The following is a 25,340-nucleotide window of genomic DNA, read 5'->3' on the forward strand; positions in this document are numbered from 1 at the left end:
TAGAGGGCAGGTTTATGAATACTTTGTGGGCTTATTTAGGTCTGGGTTCTGTAGGGTGGTGATGGGGAGTTTCTCAGGGTGTGGTATAAGTAGTATGTCTGTAGGGCAGGGTTTGGGAGCTAAGAGGGAATGCATGTGAGGTTTGATGTACCATCACTATAGGAGCCTCTATCAAACCTCATATTGCCAAATATTGCTTGCAGATGTATTACATCTACCATACCCTGAGGAACTCCTTCCCACTTCCCTACAATACCCAGAGCTAAACAGGCCTGGAAAATGGTCATTAACCTGTCCTCTAAAAGCCTCAGCACCACAGAAGTATCAGTCCTTTTCAAAGACCTTACAATTTGCCCATTCCCAAATTCAGTCATGCTATGCTTGTTGATGACCTTTTCTCTCAAGTTTTCTCAGTAGTTGTCACCATTTTCTGCACAATATTTTTACAACTGTGTGTTTTGCTGTTATGTATATCTGCTGCCTGCAACCAGACTGAGCTATTGTTGGTTTCACTCTGCTATTTATAGCCAAGTTTGATTCCCTATGTCCAGTTTGATGTTCTTTTGTTTTACAGAGTACACAATGATACTCGATGAAATGCAAATTCCCTCAGCATTTTTCCACTCTAATGGATGTGATGGTCTGTGAGATTTTAATAAACTGAGTGCCAGGTCCCAAGCATTATTTAAATTGAAACCTCCATCCCCATTATTAGGTTTTCTGACATCTTTATTTTGATAGACTCCGTAATTATGCTGTCCCAGAATCTTGGAATCTGCACCACAATACTGGTCTTATCGTGTTTCATTTCATGATTATATATGAGACAGTGCTCAGCAACAGCAGATTTGCTGGTTTGTTTTAGTCCAGTGTCTCACTGATGCTCTTTACCTCTCCCCCTGACTATTACGATAGTCTTCCCAATGTATAAAACATGCCACATTTGCATGGAATGTGAAACACATCTTACTTTTGGAGACCTAGATCACTTTCAACATTACACAGGATACTTTTTATCTTCGATGAAGGGAGCAAAGTACACTGAATGTTTTCATAGGAGTCTACTGATCTTTCCAGATATTGAGTCAGCATAAGTCAGATGAGCAATTTTTGGTTTCTCTCCCTTGGTATCAGTTCCAGCCTGTTTCACAAGCATTCTTGATTTTCACTGCATTGCCCATTTCATATGATGTCCTGACTACCGATTCATTCAGAACATCAGTTATAGGTGTCGTAATTCTCCAGCAAGACTCTCCTTGTGTGAAAGTGTTCTAGCTATATGGACCAGAGTCTTTAGCGCTGAATTCCTTTCGATGGATGGTGATAGCTCATGGAGTGAAGATAGAGATCAATGTGTATAGGTTCTCTCTACACACTGTGATACTGGGACTCATCCAGTCTTCTCTCAACTAACATGCCAAGGAAAGGTAGTCAGCCCTCTTTTTCAAGCTCCATCATGACTTCTACACTATGATGGATATAGTTTAAATGTTCCAGGAGCTCTTGAATGTTTGCCGCTGTGTATGGACACACCACAAGTGCATCATACATTTACCGACAGAAACATGTGGGGTCTCAACTTAGTGGATTCCATAGCTTTTGTTTCAACATGTTCCACGTAGAGGTTCACCATGACAAGTGATAACGAACTACTCATTGCCACAACATTGGTTTGTTCACAATATTTTCCATCAAACAGGAAATAAGTTGATGTCACGACATGCCTAAAAATTTCTGAGAAACAATCACTGAACTTTTCCACAGTGAGTTCCAAATAATCAGAAAGTGGAGCTCTCTTAAAGAGGGAGATTACATCAAAACTCACCATAATATCTGTTTCCTGGAGCCACCATTGACTGAGGTGATGTACAATGTTGGCGGAGTCGTCAATTTGGTGTTCACACTTCTCCACATGTTTGATGAGACTGCGTTTCAGATATTTTCACACCTCTCCTTCTCCCAATCCCTACAGTAGAAACACTTTCTTGTGACTGACCCTACCAATCAGACTCAGTCCAAAACCGATATTAAATCCTGCCTGACTCAATGCACCCCTCCATCTAACTGTGATTCAACCCCGCTGCCCCACAACTGCCCTGATACCTTTCCAAAATTTCCTAACCTCGTACCATCATTCCCCAAATTCCTCAATGTAGAAACCAGCCTCACATTCATAGAAAAAACAGCAATCCTACACCTAAAAACTGATCCTAAACTTGTAATCTTACCTGTCGACAAGGGCTCCAACACTTTTCTCATAAGGTGCTAGACTTACTCGGCAAAGGGACAAGGGCCTCCACCAGATGTCAGATATGTTTACCTACAAGCCCTGCCACATTGACCTCATTCCAGAAATCCATCAGGATCTCCAGTCTCTCCTGAAATCCCAACAACCTCTCACTTGAATCTGTCTCTCTTCCTCACACCCACCACTCCCTGCTCTCCAGTGTTCTACATGGTTCCTAAGGAGCATTAAGCCAACCACCCAGGACACCCCATTGTGGCTGGTCACTGGGTCACACAGAGAGAATGCTTGCCCTTGTGGACCAACACCTTAAGCTCGTTACTTGTAACCTACACTGCTATATCAAAGGTACCAAACATTTGGTCTGCTGGCTCCACACAGTTCTTATTCCTTTACCACCCAACATCCTGCTTATCACTATTGGTGCCATCTTCCTCTACAGCAACATCCCCAATGCCCATTGTTTTGCTGCTAATGAACACTGCCTTTCCCAATGCCCAACTCACTCCAAACCTACAACCCCCTTCCCGGTCACCACGACCAACTATACCATCGTCAATGATTACTTCTTATTTGAAGGCATTACTTACAAACAAATCCATGGTACAGCAATGGGTGCCACCATGTGAAAGACAGTGATTATGTGTTTATGTTCTGTCTTTTGCTGAGTGGTATGACTGGGCGTAGTGAAATGATCTATTTGAAATAATGACTATTTATTACAGGAACTAAACCCACACCCTTCAGAAAGGGAATACCTTAATGACTAGATAAGAGAAAATTGTCTATCCTGGACAATGTCTAAGGGAGTGGGGAAGAGGGAACTATATAATCCTACAAGACGAGGGGCTCATACACAACCACTGGTAACCACAGTGAAGTGGTGCCTTCAGAGGTGGTGTTAGAAGCACAGTGGTGGATGTGGCATATACTGAAGGCAGCACGACAACTTGGCGGGCAATGAGAGTCACAGCACTGTGGCAGGTGGAGGCTGTTGCGGAGACTTGGAGCACTTCTTGATCCATCAACAGCCCAGAATGTGACTGTCTCCAGAGCCGGAGTGCTGACCTAAGTAATGGCAGTGGAAGGATACATCCATGGTGCCACAAGGAAAAGTGCCCGCATGGACATAAGTAGGCTCCCATTATCACAGTGTTGAGCATCGCAACTTGCATGCCACACGTTGGTGCTGCTGGCACCCATGGATACTGCAGTGGCCGCAGGACGGTTGACTGTACAAGGTACCTCAATTTCTATTTACAACCAATCTCCCAGGTGAGGTAGCGGCCGTACCTGGCCCATGAAACATATACATAAGTGTGATGGCCAAGTTATGAAGGAGGCAGCCAAAAAAAAAACAGTACAGTCAACCAATGTGTAAGCATGTCCCTGAGAAATGACCAACATGTGGCTAACGTCTTGAACACATCCTTGAATACAGCTACAAATGAACAGAAGCAAAATATCATACAGAAAAAGAACCCCAGACATAGCATGAGTATTTGGACAAGAACACATGATACAGTGAACAAGACTGTTGAGCACGGCATGCAAGAACTATGACATCCAGGAGAAAAGAATTAAAAAACATAAACGTTGCATATTAACTTCAAAACGTTCAGTGCCTTTTGCATGAAAATACAGAAATGAACCACTAACAAACACAAGAAAATGATCACAGCAAAACAAGCACAATGGTAACTGGTCATTGCAGGCAGTGAAGGGGAAGGTCGAGTGTTGAAGGGGCTTGCGGCAAAGCCTTCCAAGAAGGTGCAAGCCAGGGCCTGGAAGAGCAGATGATGAGAGTGACAGTGTTAGCTAGGCAATGAGGAAGCAACAATGGAAGTAGCTGTGTGGGCAGCTGTGGCAATTCCAATGGGGACAACTGGGTGGGCTGCAGCAACAATGGGAACAGCAGCGAGAGGACCAGCTCTAGACTGGCTGGCAATGAACATGCTGACAAGACAGCTGGCATTAGCCTCGACATGGCTGGCTATGGCAGGAGGACTAACCAGGACAGGGCCTGTGGGATCCAGCCCACTCTCTTGTATAGGGTGCCTAAAAGTGCTATATGACAGTTCAAGCAAATCACATTAATAGTTTTATTTCAATAAAGCAGATTGACAATACTTACTTTGTATTTATAAGAATGTGTCGCAAGGGTTGGGTGACATGCAAACAGTCGGAGTCCTTCACTATATATAATGTCCAAGTAAGCAATGGATAGGATCACTAATAACTGCTATCGTAGTGCTGGTGTAGTATTGTGTGGCCAAGGCTGGCAGGGGCAGCACTTATATTCTCTGCTTGTAGAGGCTGCTCCTGTCATGGTGTGGTCCTAGTCAGTGGCCTATTGGCTGACATCATCTCACTGCCTTCTCTGCTCTTGCTTTCTCCGTCTTTGTGCTGGCGTTTGTGGTTACACCGGAACAGGACTGGCAATGGCAGGATAGATGAGATGGCTGGCAGCACTATCGACAGGACAGTCAATGACACAAGGACAGGCTGGGACACAGCCAACAATGTCCAGACGCAATGTTCAGACTGACGTCATAACACACAAGCTCGGTGATGACGAGTGCCAGCTGGGACAGGGTTGGCGATGTGTGGACTGATAACAGAACTGATGTCATCTCAGACATGAGTGATTCTCAGAGGAGGGCCAGCCATAACAATGCCAGTGCCGACAGGACTGATGCCGAGGACAAGAGAGTCAGCATCTGATGACATCACAGGCAAGGACTGGGTCAAAGATTGACCTGTCTAGACACTCTTCATGAACAGATGCACTCAAACACTGAAACCGAGTGAGGTGGTGCAGTGGTTAGCATGTTGGACTCACATTTGGGATGACAATGACTCAAACCCCTATTTGGCCATCCAGATTTAGGTTTTCCATGATTTCCCTAAATTGCTCCAGATGAATGCCGGGCTAGTCCCTTTCAAAGGGAACGGCCGCTTCCATTCCTCATCCTTGACACAATCTGAGCTTGTGCTCCATCTCTAATGACCTCAATGCTGATGAGACACTGAATCCAATCTTCCTTTTCTTATATCAAACACTTTGGGGGAGATGGTCTGTGATGAGTCCAGAACACTTTCCTTGGCCAGAGGTGACCATCACTACAAAAATGCACATCTAACCATTCCACCAATAAGTCATAGTCTATGTCCACCAGACACGTCTTGGAAAGGCTGACAAGTCAAATAAAAAATTTCTGTGCTCACATGTGAAACAAAGAAAGCATTGCACTGCATACTTTGTATACCACATGCAAGAAAGTTCATCTCCAACTGTTGATGATATATAGCTGAGTCCTTTCCCTGGTTGTCAAACATCTGAAAATTTGGCACAAATGTGAGAACAGCTTGCCGAGACATGGCTCTTGCAATCAAAACCTAAGTGAGCTGGATTATGCTCGACAGCAGTTTCTGCATTTACTGACTCTGTAATTGAACGAATTGAGTCAAGGACAGCTCCTCTGATGGATGATATATGATAAGACAAAATGACATTCCAAATCTTGTGCAAAAATATGCTGCCAGTAAACTGAAATTTGAACATTGAAGCACTGGAAACAACTCAGACCAATAGCATTAATGAAGAGAATTCACACCTGTACAACACATGAACAGACCACCTGAACTACACAGAGAAGACAACTGCTAAGAAACTTGTTTCAGGGACATGCATGGACTGAGAAACTTCCTCCACTGTACAAACTGTAGAATGCTATGAACACCACTGCCTACAGACTATAACAACACAAGAAGCAAGAAGATGTTGTCTCCAGAACAAACTAGAACAGCAGCAAAAATCACTGGGTTCAAAGCTAATCACATAAACTTGGAAAATGAAAAGCCTGCTCCAGCAAAACAGACTAATTAACAGCAAGAAACACTAAAACACACTTGAAGAAGACAGAGACATGAAACTATTTTGCCTCATTGCCAATGTAATATGACGGGCAAGAAGAGCACTGAAAAATATTACACATTTTCCCTCATCACCAACATTCTATCCTTTGCTCAATGGTGTGGCTGGAAATAGTGAAATGCAAGTAAGTGATTATTACAAGAGCTAAACAGAGTACATGTCTGAGAGTGAATGTCTTAACAACTTGATAAAAGAACAGTGTCTATCCTGGACAAAGCCTCAAGGAGCAGAGAAGAGAGAACTATATGGTTTACGAAGTGAGGAGTTCGTAGGCAGCTACTGTAACAGCAGCAAAGTATTTCCCTCAGGTGCAGCTGTTGGAAGTGCAGTGGCCAATGTGGCACAAGGCAAAGGCAGCACAACAATTTGGTGAGCAGTGGGAGCCACAGTGGCTGTGCCGAGCAGGGTCTGTCGCATAGATTGGAGTGATTCTTGATTCGACATAGCCTGGAATGCGACTGTCTCCAGAGGTGCAGCACTAACATAAGTTGCTCTGGTGGAAGGATATATCTGCAGTGTCATGAGAACATTTTACCGCTAGGATGTAAGGAGATTCTCACAATCTCAGTGCTGCATACAACTTGCATGCCCTCGTACATTGTGGTACTTGCAAGAGGCTTGACTACACAGTACCTCTATGTATGTTTATGAACAATCTCCCAGGTGAGGCAGGAGCCATACCTGGTCTGTGAAACATACATGTAAGTGTGGTGGCTGAAATACATGGGGGCAGCTCTGCATACACCACAGTTTATATACCACCTTTTCTGACAACACTGACTGAACTCCATGATATCATCAGTGCTGTGCTGGGCAATATTGACAGGGACGTGCTCAAATGTGTATGGATCAAACTTGGCTACCACAAAATGTTTGTCATGAAACATGAGGAGAACAAATACAACATTTGTAATTATCTGTAAGAAACTTGAAAATGTATTTTCCATACAATGTAGCGTTCACTATTTTGTACATAATATTTTGTGAAATATATTTATCTAAAAACCAATGAATCATTTTTAAACATCCTGTATTCTCATGCAAAACTCTGTAACATGCTACTGACAGACATTATGTTGAAAACAGAAAATAAATAGGTATTCAAAAACAAAGGAAGGAATTTGTGGTTAGCCACTACTTTCATAAATTATCTGAATATCCAAACCCAGAAATGAAAATTCAGATCATCTGTAATGTTCGCATCAAACTAAACTTGATTCTTTTTTCACATATAGGCAGCTATAGTAGTCTGTGTAAAGTTACATATACGCTTTGTTTGAACTATTGGATACAAACAGCAGCCGATTAGCATAAAGTAGCAATGACTTTTTATTTTCAAAGCACCTATTTTTCTTCTAATGTCCATAAATGTGTATCAAGTAATTTAGAAGTAATTCCCTCATGTATCAGTGTGATTAGATTAGCATTTGTCATAATTTACATAGTCCGCAGTGATTGCTTCTACCTATTAATATTTAACTTTGTTCTGGATTGCTGAAGGCTCTCCTTCATGAGAGCACACATGGAACATGATGTGTGAATGAGTATGAAACGAACTGAAGAGAGAAGTTTACAGTAAGTGTTCACTTCCATTTTTGCTTTAAGGCAATTGTGCAGCTGGAGTATGTATGCACAATAAAGTGTGTATTATATTACTGCATAGGCCTCAATTCACTAGTAAAAATCTATCTTTGACCTGTTCAGTGTCATGCATGACATAGTACAGTGTTGTGATTTCTCAGATCAATAAACTACAACACAATAAGCCTGCCCAGTTAGCCGTGTGGTCTAACGCACTGCTTTCCGGGAGGGAAGGCATGTCAGTCCCCGGCACAAATCTGCCCAGCAGATTAGTGTCGATGTCTGGTGTGCCAGCCAGTCTGTGGATGGTTTTTAAGGCGGTTTTCCACCTGCCTCGGCAAATGCAGTCCAGTTCCCCTCATTCTGCCTCAGTTACGCTATGTCGGTGATTGCTGGGCAAACACTTTCTCTGCATACGTGTACACCTTAATTACTCCAGCACGCAAACATGGGGGTGACACTCGTCTGGTGTGAGATATTCGCGGGGGAGATCCACTGGGGGGCCAAACTGCACAGTAACCCTGGGTTCGGTGGGGGGTGGTGTTGGGGTGAGTGTACTGCTGTAGCCTGCTGTGGGATTGTGAACCATTGAGGGCTATAGTGGGGACAAAGCCTCTCCGTTGTTTCTAGGTCCCTGGTTCCATACAATACCATACAATACAATAAGAACAGACTGAAGAGATAACCTAATGGTGCACATGAATAAGTACAGCTGTGGCTGGAAGGTAGTAGTTAAGGGATCGACTGTCACGTCAGATGGCAGGCGAGGAGGTGTTGATATTTAGCAAATGATTCTGTGAGGCAATTTTATGACACCAGTTGCAGGTGAAAAGGTGTGACCCAGTGGATGCTGTATACAAGTGTGAAGTAATCAGGGCAGCACAGGGTACCGACATGCTGTGAAGAACCCATACATTGTATTTACAACAGCATCTAGTGACCTGTGTGTGGGGACCGAAGCAGGCTGAGGAAAGCTGACGTTATTATTAAAGAGCACTCCACTTCTCCCCTCCAGAGGAGCTATGTCAAAGGCGTAGGTGTAAGACACATAAATAAGTGAGCCCGGATGCAGGCAGTTGTGTCATCATTCTGTCAGCATTTAGAATTGGAGAGAATGATGATTGTTTAAGTTGCAGGCCAACCACGACCTTTGGTGATGGATTTCAGCAGCCAACCGGCCTACTGGCACTCCCACCAACCTCCACTGCATGGACACAACATAACTGTGGGGAGGGAGGAGGGTGGGGTGGGGGGTGGGGGGTGGGGAGTGGGAGACAGGCTGCAGCTTGGAGCTGCACCAGCACAAGGACGAGAGGGCTGGTAGCCTCCACTCTCTGGGTGATATTGTCCGGTGGACTGCAAGCTGCAATCAACAAGAGCAGGGCCAGGACATTAACTCATAGCCTCCCGAATGCAGAGCTGTCTCTGGTCACTGCACGAGCTGCCCTGGGCAGATGGCTGGAGTGGCTATAGCTCACTACAACAATGTCAGATGGCTGTTTCTCTTTGGTGCTCTACAGGGGTCCATGATTTGTGCTTGAGAAAGCAGTCAGCCATGTCATGAACTACTGGTGCAGCCAACACATGTGGCAGCCACTTAGCCATGGTGTGAGTAGAAGCACTACATATGCCAGGCTGGGCAACTGGACGCTGACAATGCAAACACACACGCAGTGCCGCACCATCACTGGGATCATCTATTTAGCTTCAATACAATAAAGTGAATGACACACTTGCCGGTGTTTCTCTGCATTGCTGTGTCATCTGAGCAGGATATAGCCAGGGCAAGAGCACCACAGAAACAGATGCGAGCCTCTGCCAGCACAATACAGACTTGCCATCAGCATCATGGGTGGCGTGCAGATGAAGATACCAACTTCGCCTTAACCAACTGCTTGCCGAGTACAATCTGCCAATAACCAGATGACGACAGACAGAAGCCTACTCAGAAGATAGAAGAGCAGCTCTGGGCCACTTGGTTATAGATCATTGTCCAGGCTGACTTTAGTCAGGGAATGTCGTTTAGTGAACTCTTAGGAGTAAAGAGACAGTTGTAAATTGCATTTGCTACGTACTGTGAAGTTTACCTACAATATTTGCACTTAGCCATTGAGGGCCTTTCTTGTGTTATATTACATGCAGTGTTGCAGGCTTCATTATTCAACAAATCACAAAGATAAGTAAGCCTTTTTAACACATTTGTTTGACTTTGTTGCACCTAACCCTGAGGTATAGCTGTGTCATAGCGGCAGGGAGAAATTGTCTTAGCGGTGCACTGCACCATAAGCCATTTCAGAATTCACAAACTCGGCCTATTGTAACAATAGTGGCAACTTGGTCTCCACAGCAGTAGTGACGAGGCCTTTACAAAACTGGTGATGAGGGTTTACAAAAGGCACGAGTCACCCCTCTCTCCCAAACCACACCTCTCACTTGTTCTAACATATTATAACCCATTAGCTCAGGGCTTGTAACAATTGGTTGTCAGAAAGTGGTCGGTTTGCTTTCCAACGCAATACATTGTGTCGGAAAGTGTTTGTCTGTGTCCAACACTATGGTTTGATGATAGAGTTGGTTTTGGTGAATGGTTGTGAGGCAGTAGCACTTGATACAGATTGGATGGTACCAGCTCAGCATGATGTGATGAGTAAGTTTTATTTATATTGTTTTTTATGTTTGCTCTCGTTCTCAGAGTTAGTTGTGTCAGCTGGGGTATACAGTGTTTCAGTTACTTTTGTGAAGCCACAGGAACCCATGGATTTACCTTTGTTTAGACGTAATGGTAGATGTGATAATTTAGTGCCAGTGAGGTGTTCATTTTGCAATTTGTCTGGGCATGTGTTGCCGAGTACCAGAGCTATAGCAACTGCTCATTGTGTAAGTAGGCATACTGGTCATTTATCTATTATGGATGGACAACCCAGAGGATTTAGAGTCAACTCTTAGGATCACAACACTTATAGAGGAGATGGATATGGCCACAAAGTAGAGAGTGGATCATTGTATGTTAGCTTCTGAAGTCAAGCATAACAGATGTGGTTAGGAGAGACATGTAAGAAAATAGTGTAAGCATCCGGAATGCTATGGGTGTGGCACAGTGGGCCACAGGACATTTGAATGTAGAGGCAGGAAGGGTGGAAAGCACCAGCAAGGGAAGCAGCCATTAAATGCAAACAGGATTCCTTCAACTGAGTGAAGCAGTCCTGATAGACTGTAACATGATACAAGTAAATGCACAGATGGGATGCAGCTTTGGACTTAGAGGGTGGCAGGAAACAGAGATTTTTGATGGACACAGGTGTGAATGTGTCCATCATCAGTCTGGACCTTGTGGGAAAGAGGATACTGAGGTTACATGGGATTGGTGATAATAGGGTGGAATCATTGGGTGTGGCAGTAATGGAGTATTCAGTCAGGAAAATTAAGTTCAGTGAACGCATGGAAGCATTGCCATGCATAGGCAAAGGTTATTCAGTGATTCTCAAGCTATACTTTTTTAACAAACACAATGGGACTTTGTTTCACCTGGGGGAAACAGTTGCAACTGAGACAATGGTATAAGGTTCACCTATCATTGGCTTGAGACAAATTAAATGGTGTACGTCTTCAGCAAATATCAATCAGCAAGATAAAACACCAGCAGGTCCAGACAGATAGTGTGGCTTTCAGTGGATAAAGATTTGGCAAAGGAAACTTTATAGGTGGCTGAGTCATTCTTAAGCAATGACGAGTTGGATACTTTACATTGTTTTATTGTTCTATCCACAGGAGTTTAGCACATGTGAGTGACATTAATGGGGAACATATGATTCCGGTTAGTGAGGATAACTTTGTTGGAGGGGAGATGACTCTGAGAAAGGGTGCAACAATAGCCATTCTGGAAGCCTTGGAACATGAGGACTTCAATAAGTCGAGGGTAGAGGAAAGCTACAAGCAAATCATCGATACAGAAGTGTTATGAGGGAAAGTAGGTCATTTGAAGGACAGTGATCAAATGGCTATGGAGAACTTGTCAAAATTTAGCAATTTATTTTATGTGAACAGAAGATTACCAGCAACCCCACTGATGCAACATCACATACTGACAGGGAATAGTACACCACTTTATAGGAAGCCATACCATACAGCAAAGCTGCTGCAAGCACTGGTAGAAGAATTTATTGAACAAAAGCTATGGGATGGGATCATAGAACTGAGTGATAGTTCCTGTTATACCAATATTGTCACTATGCCAAAAAAGTCAGCAGACAGGACATGAAAATACAAATTTTGCTGTGACTATAGATATCTAAAAGTGTGAACCATTTTGGATACTTATCCAATTCCAAACCTCATGGAAACTTTGGATAATCTTGGTCAGTGTTGGTTCTTTACAATTTTGGACCTCAGGAGTGGATACCATCAATTGGAGGTGGCACCTGAAGACAGGCCAAAAACAGCATTTGCTGTACGAGCAGGACATTTTCATTAAAAACACATGCCACTTGGACTAAAGAATGCGCCAGCAAATTTTCAGTGGTTGTTAGATGGGGTGCTGAGAGGATTAAATCTGAAAATTTGTCTAGTCTATCTCGATGACATAACTGTCTATTCAAAGGATTTACAGGAGCATGTGAGACATTTGGAGGTTGTCTGTAGTAGACTATGATCGGCACATTTAAAGTTAAGTGTGAACAAGTGCCATTTCGCACAAACTCAGGTAAACCATGTGGGGCAAGTGATTAGTGAGCACGGAATACAGACTGATCATCTTAGTGACACAATTGAAAATTGTCTGATATCACAAATACTAAGCATATACAGTTGTTCATTGGTCTCTGTAATCATTATAGATGGTTTATGAAGGACTTTGCAAAAATAGCTGGATCTTTGAACAAACTGTTGAAGAAGGGGAACTGCTTATAGGAATATCAAGAGGCATTTGAAAAACTGGAAGAAATATTGGTTTCAGATCCACTATGGATTTTTCCAGATTTTGAGAAAGAGTTTATCCTTTCACATGATGCTTCAAATGAGGCAGTTGGTTGTGTTTTGGTTCAAAAGGCTCTGAGCACTATGGGACTTAACATCTGAGGTCATCAGTCCCCTAGAACTTAGAACTACTTAAACCTAACTAACCTAAGGACATCACACACATCCATGCCCGAGGCAGGATTCGAACCTGCAACCGTAGCAGTCACGCGGTTCCGAACTGCAGCGCCTAGAACCGCACGGCCACCGCGGCCGGCTGCTTAGTTTGAAAGATCCATCTAGTAAATTAATTCAGTGGGCACTTAACCTTAGTGAATTCGAGTATGAGGTAATCCATAAGCTAGGGAGATCACATGCAAATGCAGATTCATTAAGCCACAGGGTAATAATTTTAAGTATACTGGGGAAGAGTACTATAGTGTGGCAGTGGGAAAAGGCAAAGGAAACAGACTGCCAGGCATTTAAGTCACAGCCACATTTCATTATGCATCTGGGTTTGTTGTGTAGAATGATGAGGTGTGGACCATGTGTGGTGGTTCCAGTGGGTTTTTGGAAGGAAGCTTTGCAGCAAGTTCATGACCACATGTTGTCAAGTCACGGTGGGTAATGTGTGATGGACAGACATGTAGTAGAGCAGTTCTGGAGGAGGAACAGGAAGCATACTGTGGAGCAGTATGTTAAGGACTGTGTGCCAAGCACATTTCAGAGTGTGCCATTGCAAAGGTTACCAGAGGCCTATGTTAGGGTTGGATGTCCTCAAGCCTTTTAATAAAACACCTGCAGGAAACAGGTACGTTCTCATGATCATTGATCATTTTCCTCAATTTTTGGCAATGTATTGGTGCCAGACCAGTGGGATTGTACTGTAGCAAAGGCATTAGTAAACAACTGGATATTAAAGTTTCGAGTGCCTGAGCCCGTAATTATGTATTGGGGTACCAGTTTTGTCTCAGATTCAATGAAACAACTATGGTGTGTGTTGCTTATATGGGAGTTACGGAAGAGTCAGTTTCATCCACAGACCAATGGGAGAACGGAGTGCATGCACAAGACAATTGCAAAAATGTTGAGCTTTCACATATGTTCCAGGCACTATGATTGGGACACCTATTTACCTTACGTACAGTGTGCCTATAATTCAAAGGTTCACACTGCAATGGGCTTGTCACCATTTGAGGTCGCGCACAGCAAGAAAATGCCATCTCCCTTTAATGTTTTGATTCCTAAACTAGGATCGGAGTGTGAATCAGGGAGGCAATTTGCTAGAAGAATTAGGAAGTTTGGAGGAATGTGCAAAAAGCAAACACAAAGGTGCTAAATGCCAGGAACAACGTAACAGATGGATGGTCAAATTGCCACAGCACTGTGTGGGGAAGTAGGCAATGGTCACTAGTCTCTCTACATCAAAGGGGAAAAACAAAGAAATTTAGGAATGGTAGAGGGGATACCACAGTTATCAGTGACCAATCAGGAGGTGAAATTTACGTGGGGTAAAATGAAGGAACTTGGCATTGGTGAGCAACATAAGGTGCATGATGTGCCATATAGGTTAAAGTCATGTAAGTTTTATAATTGTAGTTTGTTGTTGTTTTTGTCTAATATATCAGGGAGTATATATTTTTAATGCCATAAGGATGTTTGATTTTTATTTTTTTTATTTTTTTACGGAGTTGTTAGTTTTTCATGTCGTCATTATCAATACAGTTTTTTTTTTTTTTTTTTTTTTATTTTATTGTGCATCCAAAGGAGGATTGTGGTCTGGCCAGGTGGCCAAGTATGGACTGATATGCACACATGTGAAGCAAGTTTGCTTCTGGGGTAAGTAAATGGGACAAGGTGTAGGAAGGAGCTTCTGCCAGCTCAAACATACTTCCGGAGGGTGGGTATGCGTATTCATGTCAGAGACTGTGTGGTTGAATTGTTGCGAAGGAGGCAGATCAGTTGGGTTGAAAAAACATGAGCTTCAGGAAAACAAAATGATCATTAATGGCATGACTTGGGAGGCAGTCGGGATGTATTTTCGTCTTCTGGCTATGCTTATAGGCTCAACTGTTATGACATTGTCATGGAATATGTTGTATTGGGCAGAAAGATCTCTGAAGGTATTACTCATTCAAGATTTAACGTGTGTATATGACACACTCAATCCAGGGTGTTTGCACCCCTTGGACAGAGTAAGTGTGTCCCAGAAAGGGGAAATTTTGATGGAACAAATGTGGCAGCAGGTACACCATTTCCAGGAAAAACAGAAGCACAAAGTATTAATGGCAATTGTATTGGCCACCAGTTGTGATGTGTTTCTAGCAGGCTTTTGTGTACAGTATTTCTGGGTAAGATGCAAGCCTTACCTGTAGAATACTTGACCAGCATTGGTCAGGGAAAAATTTAGTTTTAAGGTCTTAATTGGTGTATAATGGGCAATGACAGTAGTAAAATGGGAGTGGAAATCCTGTATGAAGAATTAGGGAGATTGTCCACAATATGTAAATTGTTAGAGTTAAGGTAGTTGAGCGGGAGCATGATGTTAGAAGATTAGAGACAAATCTTATCAGAAGAAAGTTGGTATGCTGCGCCATGAATAAGTACAGACATGGATTTGGGGAATTCTTGTAAAGGGACCGATTGTCACATCAGATGGTGGGCATGGGGGATGTTGATATTTAACAAATGATTCTGTCAGGCAGGTTTATGACACTACTCACAGGTGAGAAGGCACTGTCCGTTGGGCACTGTATACAAGCGTGAAGTAATCAGGGCAACACAGGTTATTGATGTGTTGTGAACAACCCATATGTTGCAGTTACAACAGTGTCTAGTGACCTGTGGGTGGGGGTAAAGCAGGCTGAGAAAAGTTGATGATGTGAAACTTCCTGGCAGATTAAAACTGTGTGCCCGACCGAGACTCGAACTCGGGACCTTTGCCTTTCGCGGGCAAGTGCTCTACCAACTGAGCTACCGAAGCACGACTCACGCCCGGTCCTCACAGCTTGAGGACCGGGCGTGAGTCGTGCTTCGGTAGCTCAGTTGGTAGAGCACTTGCCCGCGAAAGGCAAAGGTCCCGAGTTCGAGTCTCGGTCGGGCACACAGTTTTAATCTGCCAGGAAGTTTCATATCAGCGCACACTCCGCTGCAGAGTGAAAATCTCATTCAAGTTGATGATGTAATTATTAAAGAGCACTTCACTTGTCCCCTCCAGACGAACTACATCAATGATGTAGGGGAAAGACATATAAATCAGCAAGGCAGAGAGAAAATGCCCTTCTAAAATAGTGATAAATGGTAGAGCTGTTACAGAACCCAGTGCCATTTGTGAATCATTCAATGACTTTTTCATAAACTGTAACAAATTTGGTGACTGTCTGCGGGGTGGGATGAGGTCTCCACTGAAATAATAAAAATAGTCCGTCACAGTATTGCATATCCACTCTCTTTCATAATCAACCAATCTTTTGACGAGGGATGTTTCCAGATCGATTAAAATATGCAGAAGTTCAGCCCATACATAAAAAAGGCAAACAAGATGAATTGGGCAATTATAGGCCAATCTCACCATTACCAATTTTCTCAAAAATATTTGAAAGAGCTGCATGTGATCAAATCGAAAATCACAATTCATCTAACAGCATTATCATAGGCAATCAATATGGTTTCAGAAAAGGCCATAGCACAATCCAGTCACAACAGCAGATGTCTTGATGGTAGAATGTGTGTGTCAGGCATCTTTTGTGACCTGTCCAAAGCCTTCGACACAGTAAATCATGACCTGCTTCTCCAAAAATTGGCACGCTACAGTTTTCAAGGCAAACCTCTTAGCTGGATGTCATCATACTTGGCAAACAGAAAACAAAGAGAACTTATTAACATCAACAGCAAGAAATTTCTCTCTGGCTGGAAACACACTCAATTAGGTGTTCCACAAGGTTCAATATCAGGGCCACTACTTTTTCTGTATTATATTAATGATATGCCATGTCAGGTCCAGTCTGATACTATCCTCTACGCAGATGACTCAACAGCTGTAGTCTGTTGTAAAAACGAGGTAGACCTAATTCGTCATATTGAACAAACACTTGGGGAAGTGGAAGCATGGGTCAAAAACAATAACTTGACATTAAATTTTACAAAAACAAAAATTGTTCATTTCACCACAAAACAATCTGCACAGTCTATAAGTGAAATAAGGTATATGGACACAAAATTAGTGACTGCAGACTGTGGCAAATTCCTTGGCGTACTAGTCAATAAAAACCTGTTATGGAGTCACCATGTGGACAACATACTGGGTCGACTGAATAGCCTTGTATATATTATGAATATCTTGTATAGTATTACTGATTTAGCTGTAAGAAAAACTGTAGATAATGCATATTTTGTTTCAGTCATTAGGTATAGTATAATTTTCTGGGGGTCTTAAAAACAAATTTACTTAGAGCTTTTAGACTACAAAAAAGAATCATCCGAGCAATGATGGGAGCAAAACCACAGCAACATTGTAAACCTTTATTTGTAAAATACACTATAGTGTAGAAGATTTCATGAATGGCAACAATTCATTATAATTTTAATTAAAATACCTCTTTGAAGATGTTACACCATATATATTACTAGTTTATTGTCTATTTTTGCTATTATTATATATAGTGTAAAACTGATAAGTCACCTATGTCACAATCTTTGATTGTATAATCTTTGATTGTGATGATAAAAATTGAATTGAATTGAGTCTTATTTACAGCATCACTGCTTTCACTCCATTGAAGAATATTTAAATTTATGAAGTGTGTGTTATATAAATACAAATGTATGAAGCGTATTATTGTAACGTTAAATACGTGTGCCTAGAAATGACTTTCAGCTGTATATTTATAACTTGATTTGTCCAATGTGTTATGCATAAGTTGCTTTGTAGACAACAGGACCAATAAATACAACAACAACAACAACAACAACAACAACAACAACAACAGCCCTGCCACTGACAGGGTAGAATATACCTTTTACGCAAATGGAATAGGATGTTCCATGTGGGTGCATAGTGCAGGTGTTGTTTCTGGATTTTCAGAGGAGAATGGCCCATGAAGTGAGTCTCTGGGTGTAGGCATGGTATAAGGACTGACTAGGGTGTTTTGTAGAATGTGTGTGTGGAGGCATATGATTTTGGGAGTGATAGGAAGATGACATCATAAACAAGTTAAATTATGTAGTTAATGTGCTAAATGGCTTTAAATTTTCTAAATGTGTTCAAATGTGTGTGAATTCCTAAGGGACCAAACTGCTAAGGTCATTGGTCCCTAGACTTAAACACTACTTAAACTAACTTATGCTAAGAACAACACACACACCCATGCCCAAGGGAGGAGTCAAACCTCCGGTGGGAGTGATCATGTAATTAGTGACATGGCGCCTCTAATTGTGCGGCCACTCCGTGCGGCTTAAATTTTCTCGGACTTATAGTTATCTCAAGAGGTTCAAAATTCATGGGCTTTTAATTGAGTAGTCTACTTATTAATTAATTACAAAATTTAAAAAAATGAACTATTTTACAACCAGTTAACATTATATGTTTTCCTATAATATGTTAGAATGATAGGTAACATCCAAGAGGAATTTGGCAAATTGAGAACATACATACCTGTTCCTGATGAATAGTTATCATGAATGTGATTTCCTTGAGAAAATTCTCCTTGCTGATTTACTCTCACAGCTGCTTGACCCAACCGATCATGATGAATGCTACAAGGAACAGAAATTATTGCTACACATTGTTCAAGTACATTATATAAATAAAAATCTCTCATACTTTTTCATTCATTAATTATCTTACAAAACTAGAAAAAATTACACAAGTGTGATTTTCTGCGAGAGGCAATAGACTTTTCATATATACTAACAAAATGTTATTAAATGCCAAACTGAAAATTCTAAAAGCATGCACATACTGTATTAGAGGCTTTTTGTTTTGAAGGCCTCCAGGAATAACCTCTGGTGTTCGACTATTTAGTGTGACTATACATCTCTGATAGCGTTCTGGCCTCCATGCCTCGGTATCTGGTTTGTATGACTGTATACGGCGGCCGTATCTGTTACCATACTTATTCTGCAACATTAAATCATGTTTAGTTGCAATGTTCTCTTTATGTGACACATTTACTTACTATGTTACCATGCAGACTGAAAAAAATGTGATTATGGGTAATGTTGCTGGAAACTCTGTTATTTCAGCATTTTATTAAAGATAGAAGATAATATATTAACATGAAGATTACACAAGGTACAAGAAAGTACTTCCACATTAGTGTTTACTACCATGCAAACAATAGGCACACCTGAATACATGAAGTACAATATCTGAAAGAGCTTAAAGCTATCATAAAGACTTGTAGCACCAAACCCTTCATCTCACACTGAAATAGTGAATGACAATTTCTTGGCTTCTCCATAAAGCTGCAATCCACCATGAAATTAGTTCTCAGAGAACTAGTTATCTATTTACAGGATGGTGATTTTTTTACAGTGGAGGAATCAAAGCAGAATTTCAGTAGTGCAAAGATCGGCAACTGGAATGTAAAATTGTGCACTTCACAAAATGGAAAAAATGTATTATCCAATGACTATAATATCAATGGCCCAAATTTGAAACAGCCAACTCCTACAAATACCTGGGAGCACAAATCTTTGGGGATACGATTTGGAAAGCTCACATAATCAAACGATGGAAAATCCATGAAGGAATAATGACAGTGTTATGGAAAGAGTAGAATACTACACACCATATGGACAGGATGTTGAATTTCAGATAGGCACAACAAAAAGACTGCTATACAAGTGAGCTTTTGTGCAAAATGCCTTCTTCTAATGTAGAAAACACACACATTCACGCAGGCACAACTCACACACATGACCACTGTCTCTGAGTCTGGAGTGCGAGCAACTTTGCCTGATGGGAGAAGCAATTTGGGGGATGGGGTAAAGAGGTGCCAGGCACGGGGAGGGATAGGTTGAAGGGGTGGGGATGGGTGTAGCGCCGCTTGTGGCAGCACATAGGGATGTATTAGGGACAGGGTAGGGCTGCTATGGTCAGTCAGGTGGTTGGGGAAAGGGGGGGGAGGGAGGAAGAAGAGGAGAGAAGTAAAGGAGAGGAAAATGAGTGTGTGTGTGTGTGTGTGTGTGTGTGTGTGTGTGTGTGTGTGTGTGTGTGTGTGTGAGAGAGAGAGAGAGAGAGAGAGAGAGAGAGAGAGAGAGAGAGAGAGAGAGAGACTACTAGGTGCATTGGTGGTATAGAAGGCTGTGTAGTGTTGAGTTGGGGCAGAGAAGGGGTAGGTGGGTGAAGAACAGGGACTACCAAAGAGTAAGACAAGGGGGATTTTGGGAATGTAGGATATACTGCAGGGAGAGTTCCCACCTTTCCTGAACTGCACAGGTGGGAACACTCCCTGCAATTGGCCTCAACCTTCACTAGTCCCCAGCCCCTTCCCTCCTCCCACTCCAGTGCTACATAGCCCTCTATTCCAGCAACACACCCACTAGCCTCTCTCCCTTCTTCCCCCCCCCCCCCACTCTCTCTCTCTCTCTCTCTCTCTCTCTCTCTCTCTCTCTGTCTCTCCCCTCCTCCTCCTCCTCTTTCCCCTCCTTTACTTCTCCGCCTCTTCCATCCCCTTCCCCCATCAAACCTCACATGGCAGTATCCAACATTAACCCCTGCACATTTCCATAAGCTGCAATACATTCTTCCCCATACCTATTTTGCTATCCTTCCCTCTCTGTACCCCTACCTCCTCTTAACAGCCCCCCCTCCCTCCCCATCTCCTCTGCCTGCCCAGACTACTACTCCCATCAGGCACAGCTGCCACAGTGCGGCCTCAGGAGCCAGCAACAATGGTTGTGTGCCTGAGTTGTGCTTGTGTAAATGTGTGCGTGTTTCCTATGCTAAAAGAAGGCCTTTTGGCCAAACGCTTACATGTATGGCACTCTTTTTGTTGTGCCTGTCTGTGACTCAATATCTCCTCTGTATTGCAAGCAGCAATCTATCCTTTTCATAATATTGTCAAATATCACATAATCTGAGTCATATATATGATAGTGGTGTTTAAGCAGTCATTCTTCCCAGTACATCTAGAGATGCTGTTTTAGGTGCTGAGCATCTTCAGGGTGATGTCATCAAGACACTGGCTACTTAAATTAATCACAGTCCTTATACCATCTGCCTGCTCTGACTTCTTTCACATACAATCAAACTTCACAGATTGGCTGCCCTGGCATTTTACTTAGCCTACCAGGGCATTTTTATGTGTGTGCGCTGCTAGAGACCAAATCTTTGTTTGCCAGTGACGCTACTGTACACAGGTGTAAATGTAAAATATTCCCAGAAACCAAATGCAGTCTGTGGTGCATGTCTCCAATCCTTTCCCTCACAAATGCCATGCATCCCAGATGTTTGCTCTTGTTTGCCACTCTGGAGTTATGATGTATTTGATCCTGGTGAAAATCAGTACTACTTCTACATCACAATATCTCAGCAGAAAGAAAAGAAAACTAAGCATCTTTCTTTCCTCTGTTGCAACTTATCTATCCTCATGAAATTGTGGTATGTCCTCTCCCCATAGTGCCAGCTGATGTACTTCTTCAGGCTTTCTCAGCAGTTTGCTAATATTCTTGAGTTCTTGTGTTTACTGTCAGATATCGCCAACATTGTTGCACAATATTTTGGTGAAGTGACTCATCACCTACACCAGATGCTAAATTAGGCTGATCATTGGATGAATGAGTCCATAATTTGTGCCCTCAGTTATCCCGCTCCATCCAAGTACTGCTCTTGTAGCCTTCCCACTCCATCTACGATCCACTATCACTGCTTTCCTTCTCTGTCTGCAGTCTGCTCCTGCAGGTCTGTCCTTAGGTTCAAATGGCTCTGAGCACTATGGGAATCAACTGCTGTGGTCATCAGTCCCCTAGAACTTAGAACTACTTAAACCTAACTAACCTAAGGACATCACACACACCCATGCCCGAGGCAGGATTCGAACCTGCGACCGTAGCAGCAGCGCGGTTCCGGACTGGAGCGCCTAGAACCGCACGGCCACCGCGGCCGGCTTCTGTCCTTAGGCACCTGCATCACCTGATACCCATTCTGCAGCCCAACTCGCCACCTTTCTGCTCCTGCAGGCACTATTCTTAAGCATCTGTGCTGCCTGATACTCCGTTTGAGGTCCACTCCTGCTGTTTTCTCACTCCATCTGTGGCCCACTCCACAAGAATTGCCTTTGGGCACTTATGCAGCCTCATACTCCATCTGTGGTTTGCGTTTCCTGCCTTCCTTCTCGCACATGTGCTACCTCTGGTGTCAGCACTGCCCAGTGCTCCATAGTTTGTTCTCATTTGGAATAATAACTGCTTGGCTAATCTTGTAAAGAGCCGAGCCCCCTCATACCAGACAGTGTGCTCTACATGTTATCTACTCCCACACATGTCCTCTTTGGCTGCTCTGATTTTGGTCCATGCTGACTGGCTGTGTTCTGTTTGAGGTCTGTTCTCATTTGGATCATCCTCGGATACTCTACTCTCAGCCTGTTCTTCGTAGCAGCATGCTTAAGGTTTCTGTGCTGAGTTCTGCAGTTATTGTGCTTCTGGTAGGTCCAGTGAAGGATCCTGAGATTTACTCAGATGATAGCCCCTCTCCCAGTTGATTAGGTCCTCTGTTAGTCAACTCTTGATCAATTCTCTCATGACACTGTCACAGTATCTGAGTAACTCAGCTATGATTTTCATCTCTTTATAACTCATTGAATGATCAATATCCATGCAGTAATTAGCAATGCCTGGTTTGGTTGCTTGTTGCAGTTGGTGTGGTGTGGATGTTCTTGGCATCTGACATCAACAGTTCTTGTAGTTTGTCCAACATGTGACGTCCCATATTGGCAAGATATACTATGAATTCATTGGTTTTGTAAGCCAAGGTCCTCTTTAACACTCCCCAGTAGTACTCTGATCTTGGTTGGCAAGCAGGACACACACCTGATGATGTATTTTCTCAGTATTCTGCAGACTCTGGTGGAGACACATCCTGCATAGTGCAGACAAGCCAGACATTGGGTTTATCTTGATCTTCTTCCTCATCATGTGATCAAGTATCCGGGTGAAAGGCCTCCACATTGTGCTTAGTAATGTATATATTTCTGCAGAACACTGTGTGTAGATCTTCTGTCTCTGACATCAACCTGTCTTCATCATGGAGGGAGCCCAGCATGAAACCTACAGAGTGATTACCAAGACAAAACCACTGAAATGAAACACCTCCAAGGTTGAGAGATCTGCACTGAAGAAAGCCTGAGGAAATAGCAGCACTAAGGGGTTGCCAGAAGACAAAGGAAACTGTATACTCATTATGCAATGAATGAAATATAAAGAGAAAATACACTAACTTCTTGATAACTGGCATATAGATAACTGGAACATAATCTGGATTGGGTAGGATGACCAGTACTTTGTTGAAGGCAATAGACATGCCAGACATGCTCATCAAAGAATCATAGTCAACTTCTCCAGTACCACCAAAGTTGTGTGGACTACCTAAGGTGCACAAACAGTGTGTACCACTGCATCCAACTGTCAGCGATGATGATGAGGAAACATACCAACAAGCTCAGTACTTATAGACACTGCTGAGCCCATGTGAGGGGAACTACATTCAATACACTGTAACTCTGTGGATTAAATAGAATGAAGGCTCTACATATCTCAGAGATGCATATAATAGTCAGTTTTGATGTGATTCCCTGTTTACCATGGAGTCACTGAAATACTCATTTGAGCTGATGCAGAAAAGTTTGATGATGCTCTGATAGATCTTTCCAGGTATGCATTGAGCTCTACATACTACTAATATTATGAAAAGACAAAGGCAGTAGCCATGAGCAGTTCCTTCTATCCAGGGTGTGTCAATCTATTCACCCACAATATCAAGCACAAAGCATTAAAGATCAAGGAACAAATGTGTTTCTTTAGGTACATTGGTGACAACCTTTGTGATTTGGCCCTATGGCAGGAACAGCCTCAGCGAGTTTTTGCAACACCTAAGCTCTTGTCATCTGAACATAATGTTCATCATGGAATTGGAAAAGAATGGTCAGCTACCATTCCTGGATGTACTGGTTTATATCTGCAGGTGAGTAGCTGTCACACTCAGAACATCAGAATGGAGTCCTAAAGACCCAGGTGTACAGGGAATGCTGACTATCTTAAGAAGTCTACCTGATGTCAGAGAGGGAACATCTACACACTGTATGCTGCAGGAATGTGTACACTGCCAAGGAGACTGGAGGGCCAATCACTTGGGCACTTTATTACATAATGAGGAAGAAGATCAGGAAAAACCCAATGCAGTGGCTATCTGCCCTATGCAGAATCTGTCTCTGCCAAAATAAGAAGGATACTTGGGGGGAGGGGGGGGGGGTGACATCAAGAGTATGTCCTGTCTCAGGAATGTTAAAAACGTCAGTCTGGACAAAGTACAAGGACTTTTGACATCAAATGCCAAGAACATCAATGTCATATTCATTTGTGACAAGCAACCAAATCATCCATTGCTGAAAACTGTATGGAACTAGGTCATTCCATGAGCTATGAAGAAACAGATTTCTTCTTATGGGGCAGCCACAACTGTATAAGTCCATTTCGTAAAATCGAAAAACTTTACAACAGTTGCAACCATTGTGCAGTTTCTTCATTTTAAAAAATGAGCTATGAAGAGATGAGAATCGTAGCCCAGATGCCCAGTTATTGGGATAGTGTTGCGAAGGAGTTGATTGAGATACAATTGACAGAGAACTTAATCAATAGGGACATGGGTTATCATCTGAATAAAGTTTGGGATCCAGCACTGGATCTATTAGAAAGACAACAAATGCAGAACTCACCAATAAAGAAATCTCAAGCACACTATCAGCTGGATTGGACTGACAACACAACTTCCCAGTACAACCCAAACAAGAACAGACCACAAACAGAATGTGATCAGCAGCTTTGTTAGACCAAAAACAAAATACTTGAGGATGGCACCTGCAGGTATGGTCCACAGATGGAGTGGGAAGGCAGAGGGTACAAATTACGGGTAACCTCCATCTGACTCTCAGTCTCAGGTAGTAGCTGATGAATGCAATGAGTCAAGTTTGACATAGCATGGTGGATTCTTTCTATTGGTTATGTCTTTTATACTTCCACAAATAACCAACTTTTTCTGCTAAATCTTCACCTCATTTATCTACTGCCATGTAAAACTTAAACCTGAAAATTTTATTTAGACTTAACATCACTTGAATTTATTGCTATGATTATCATTTTGATTATCCTCTTTTACTGCTGGGGCAATTAGCTTTCATTAGGGTACTCAAATTTTGAGTTTAATTAACTGATATTAGCATTACAACAATATGCAAAAACCTATAAACTAGTTGCCAAAATCCAATGCACTGACCAACACTAGAAACATTTTCTACAAGCCAAATCACATTACAGTAAACTCCAACCTGGCCATTTTAAAGCATTATGTAGTTTTCAAAATATCATTTTATTCCTAAACCATCCTTTATGACATCCTCTTAGTCACAAAAA

General features: G+C 42.4%; 1 protein-coding gene across 4 annotated transcripts in view; it reads right to left on the reverse strand.

Moving 5' to 3' along the window:
- Positions 1-25,340, reverse strand: part of LOC126092112 (uncharacterized) — a 221,560-nt gene that overhangs the window by 106,942 nt on the left and 89,278 nt on the right. For all 4 annotated transcript variants that reach the window (XM_049907550.1, XM_049907551.1, XM_049907548.1 and 1 more), the window contains exons 3-4: positions 18,674-18,831; positions 18,367-18,467 (exon numbers count right to left, since the gene is read on the reverse strand). In XM_049907550.1, coding sequence (XP_049763507.1) covers positions 18,367-18,467; positions 18,674-18,831 — 259 coding nt within the window. The remainder of the gene's footprint in view (positions 1-18,366; positions 18,468-18,673; positions 18,832-25,340) is intronic.

The sequence above is a fragment of the Schistocerca cancellata genome, chromosome 7 (assembly GCF_023864275.1).
Source record: "Schistocerca cancellata isolate TAMUIC-IGC-003103 chromosome 7, iqSchCanc2.1, whole genome shotgun sequence".
Classification (NCBI taxonomy): Eukaryota; Metazoa; Arthropoda; class Insecta; order Orthoptera; family Acrididae; genus Schistocerca; species Schistocerca cancellata.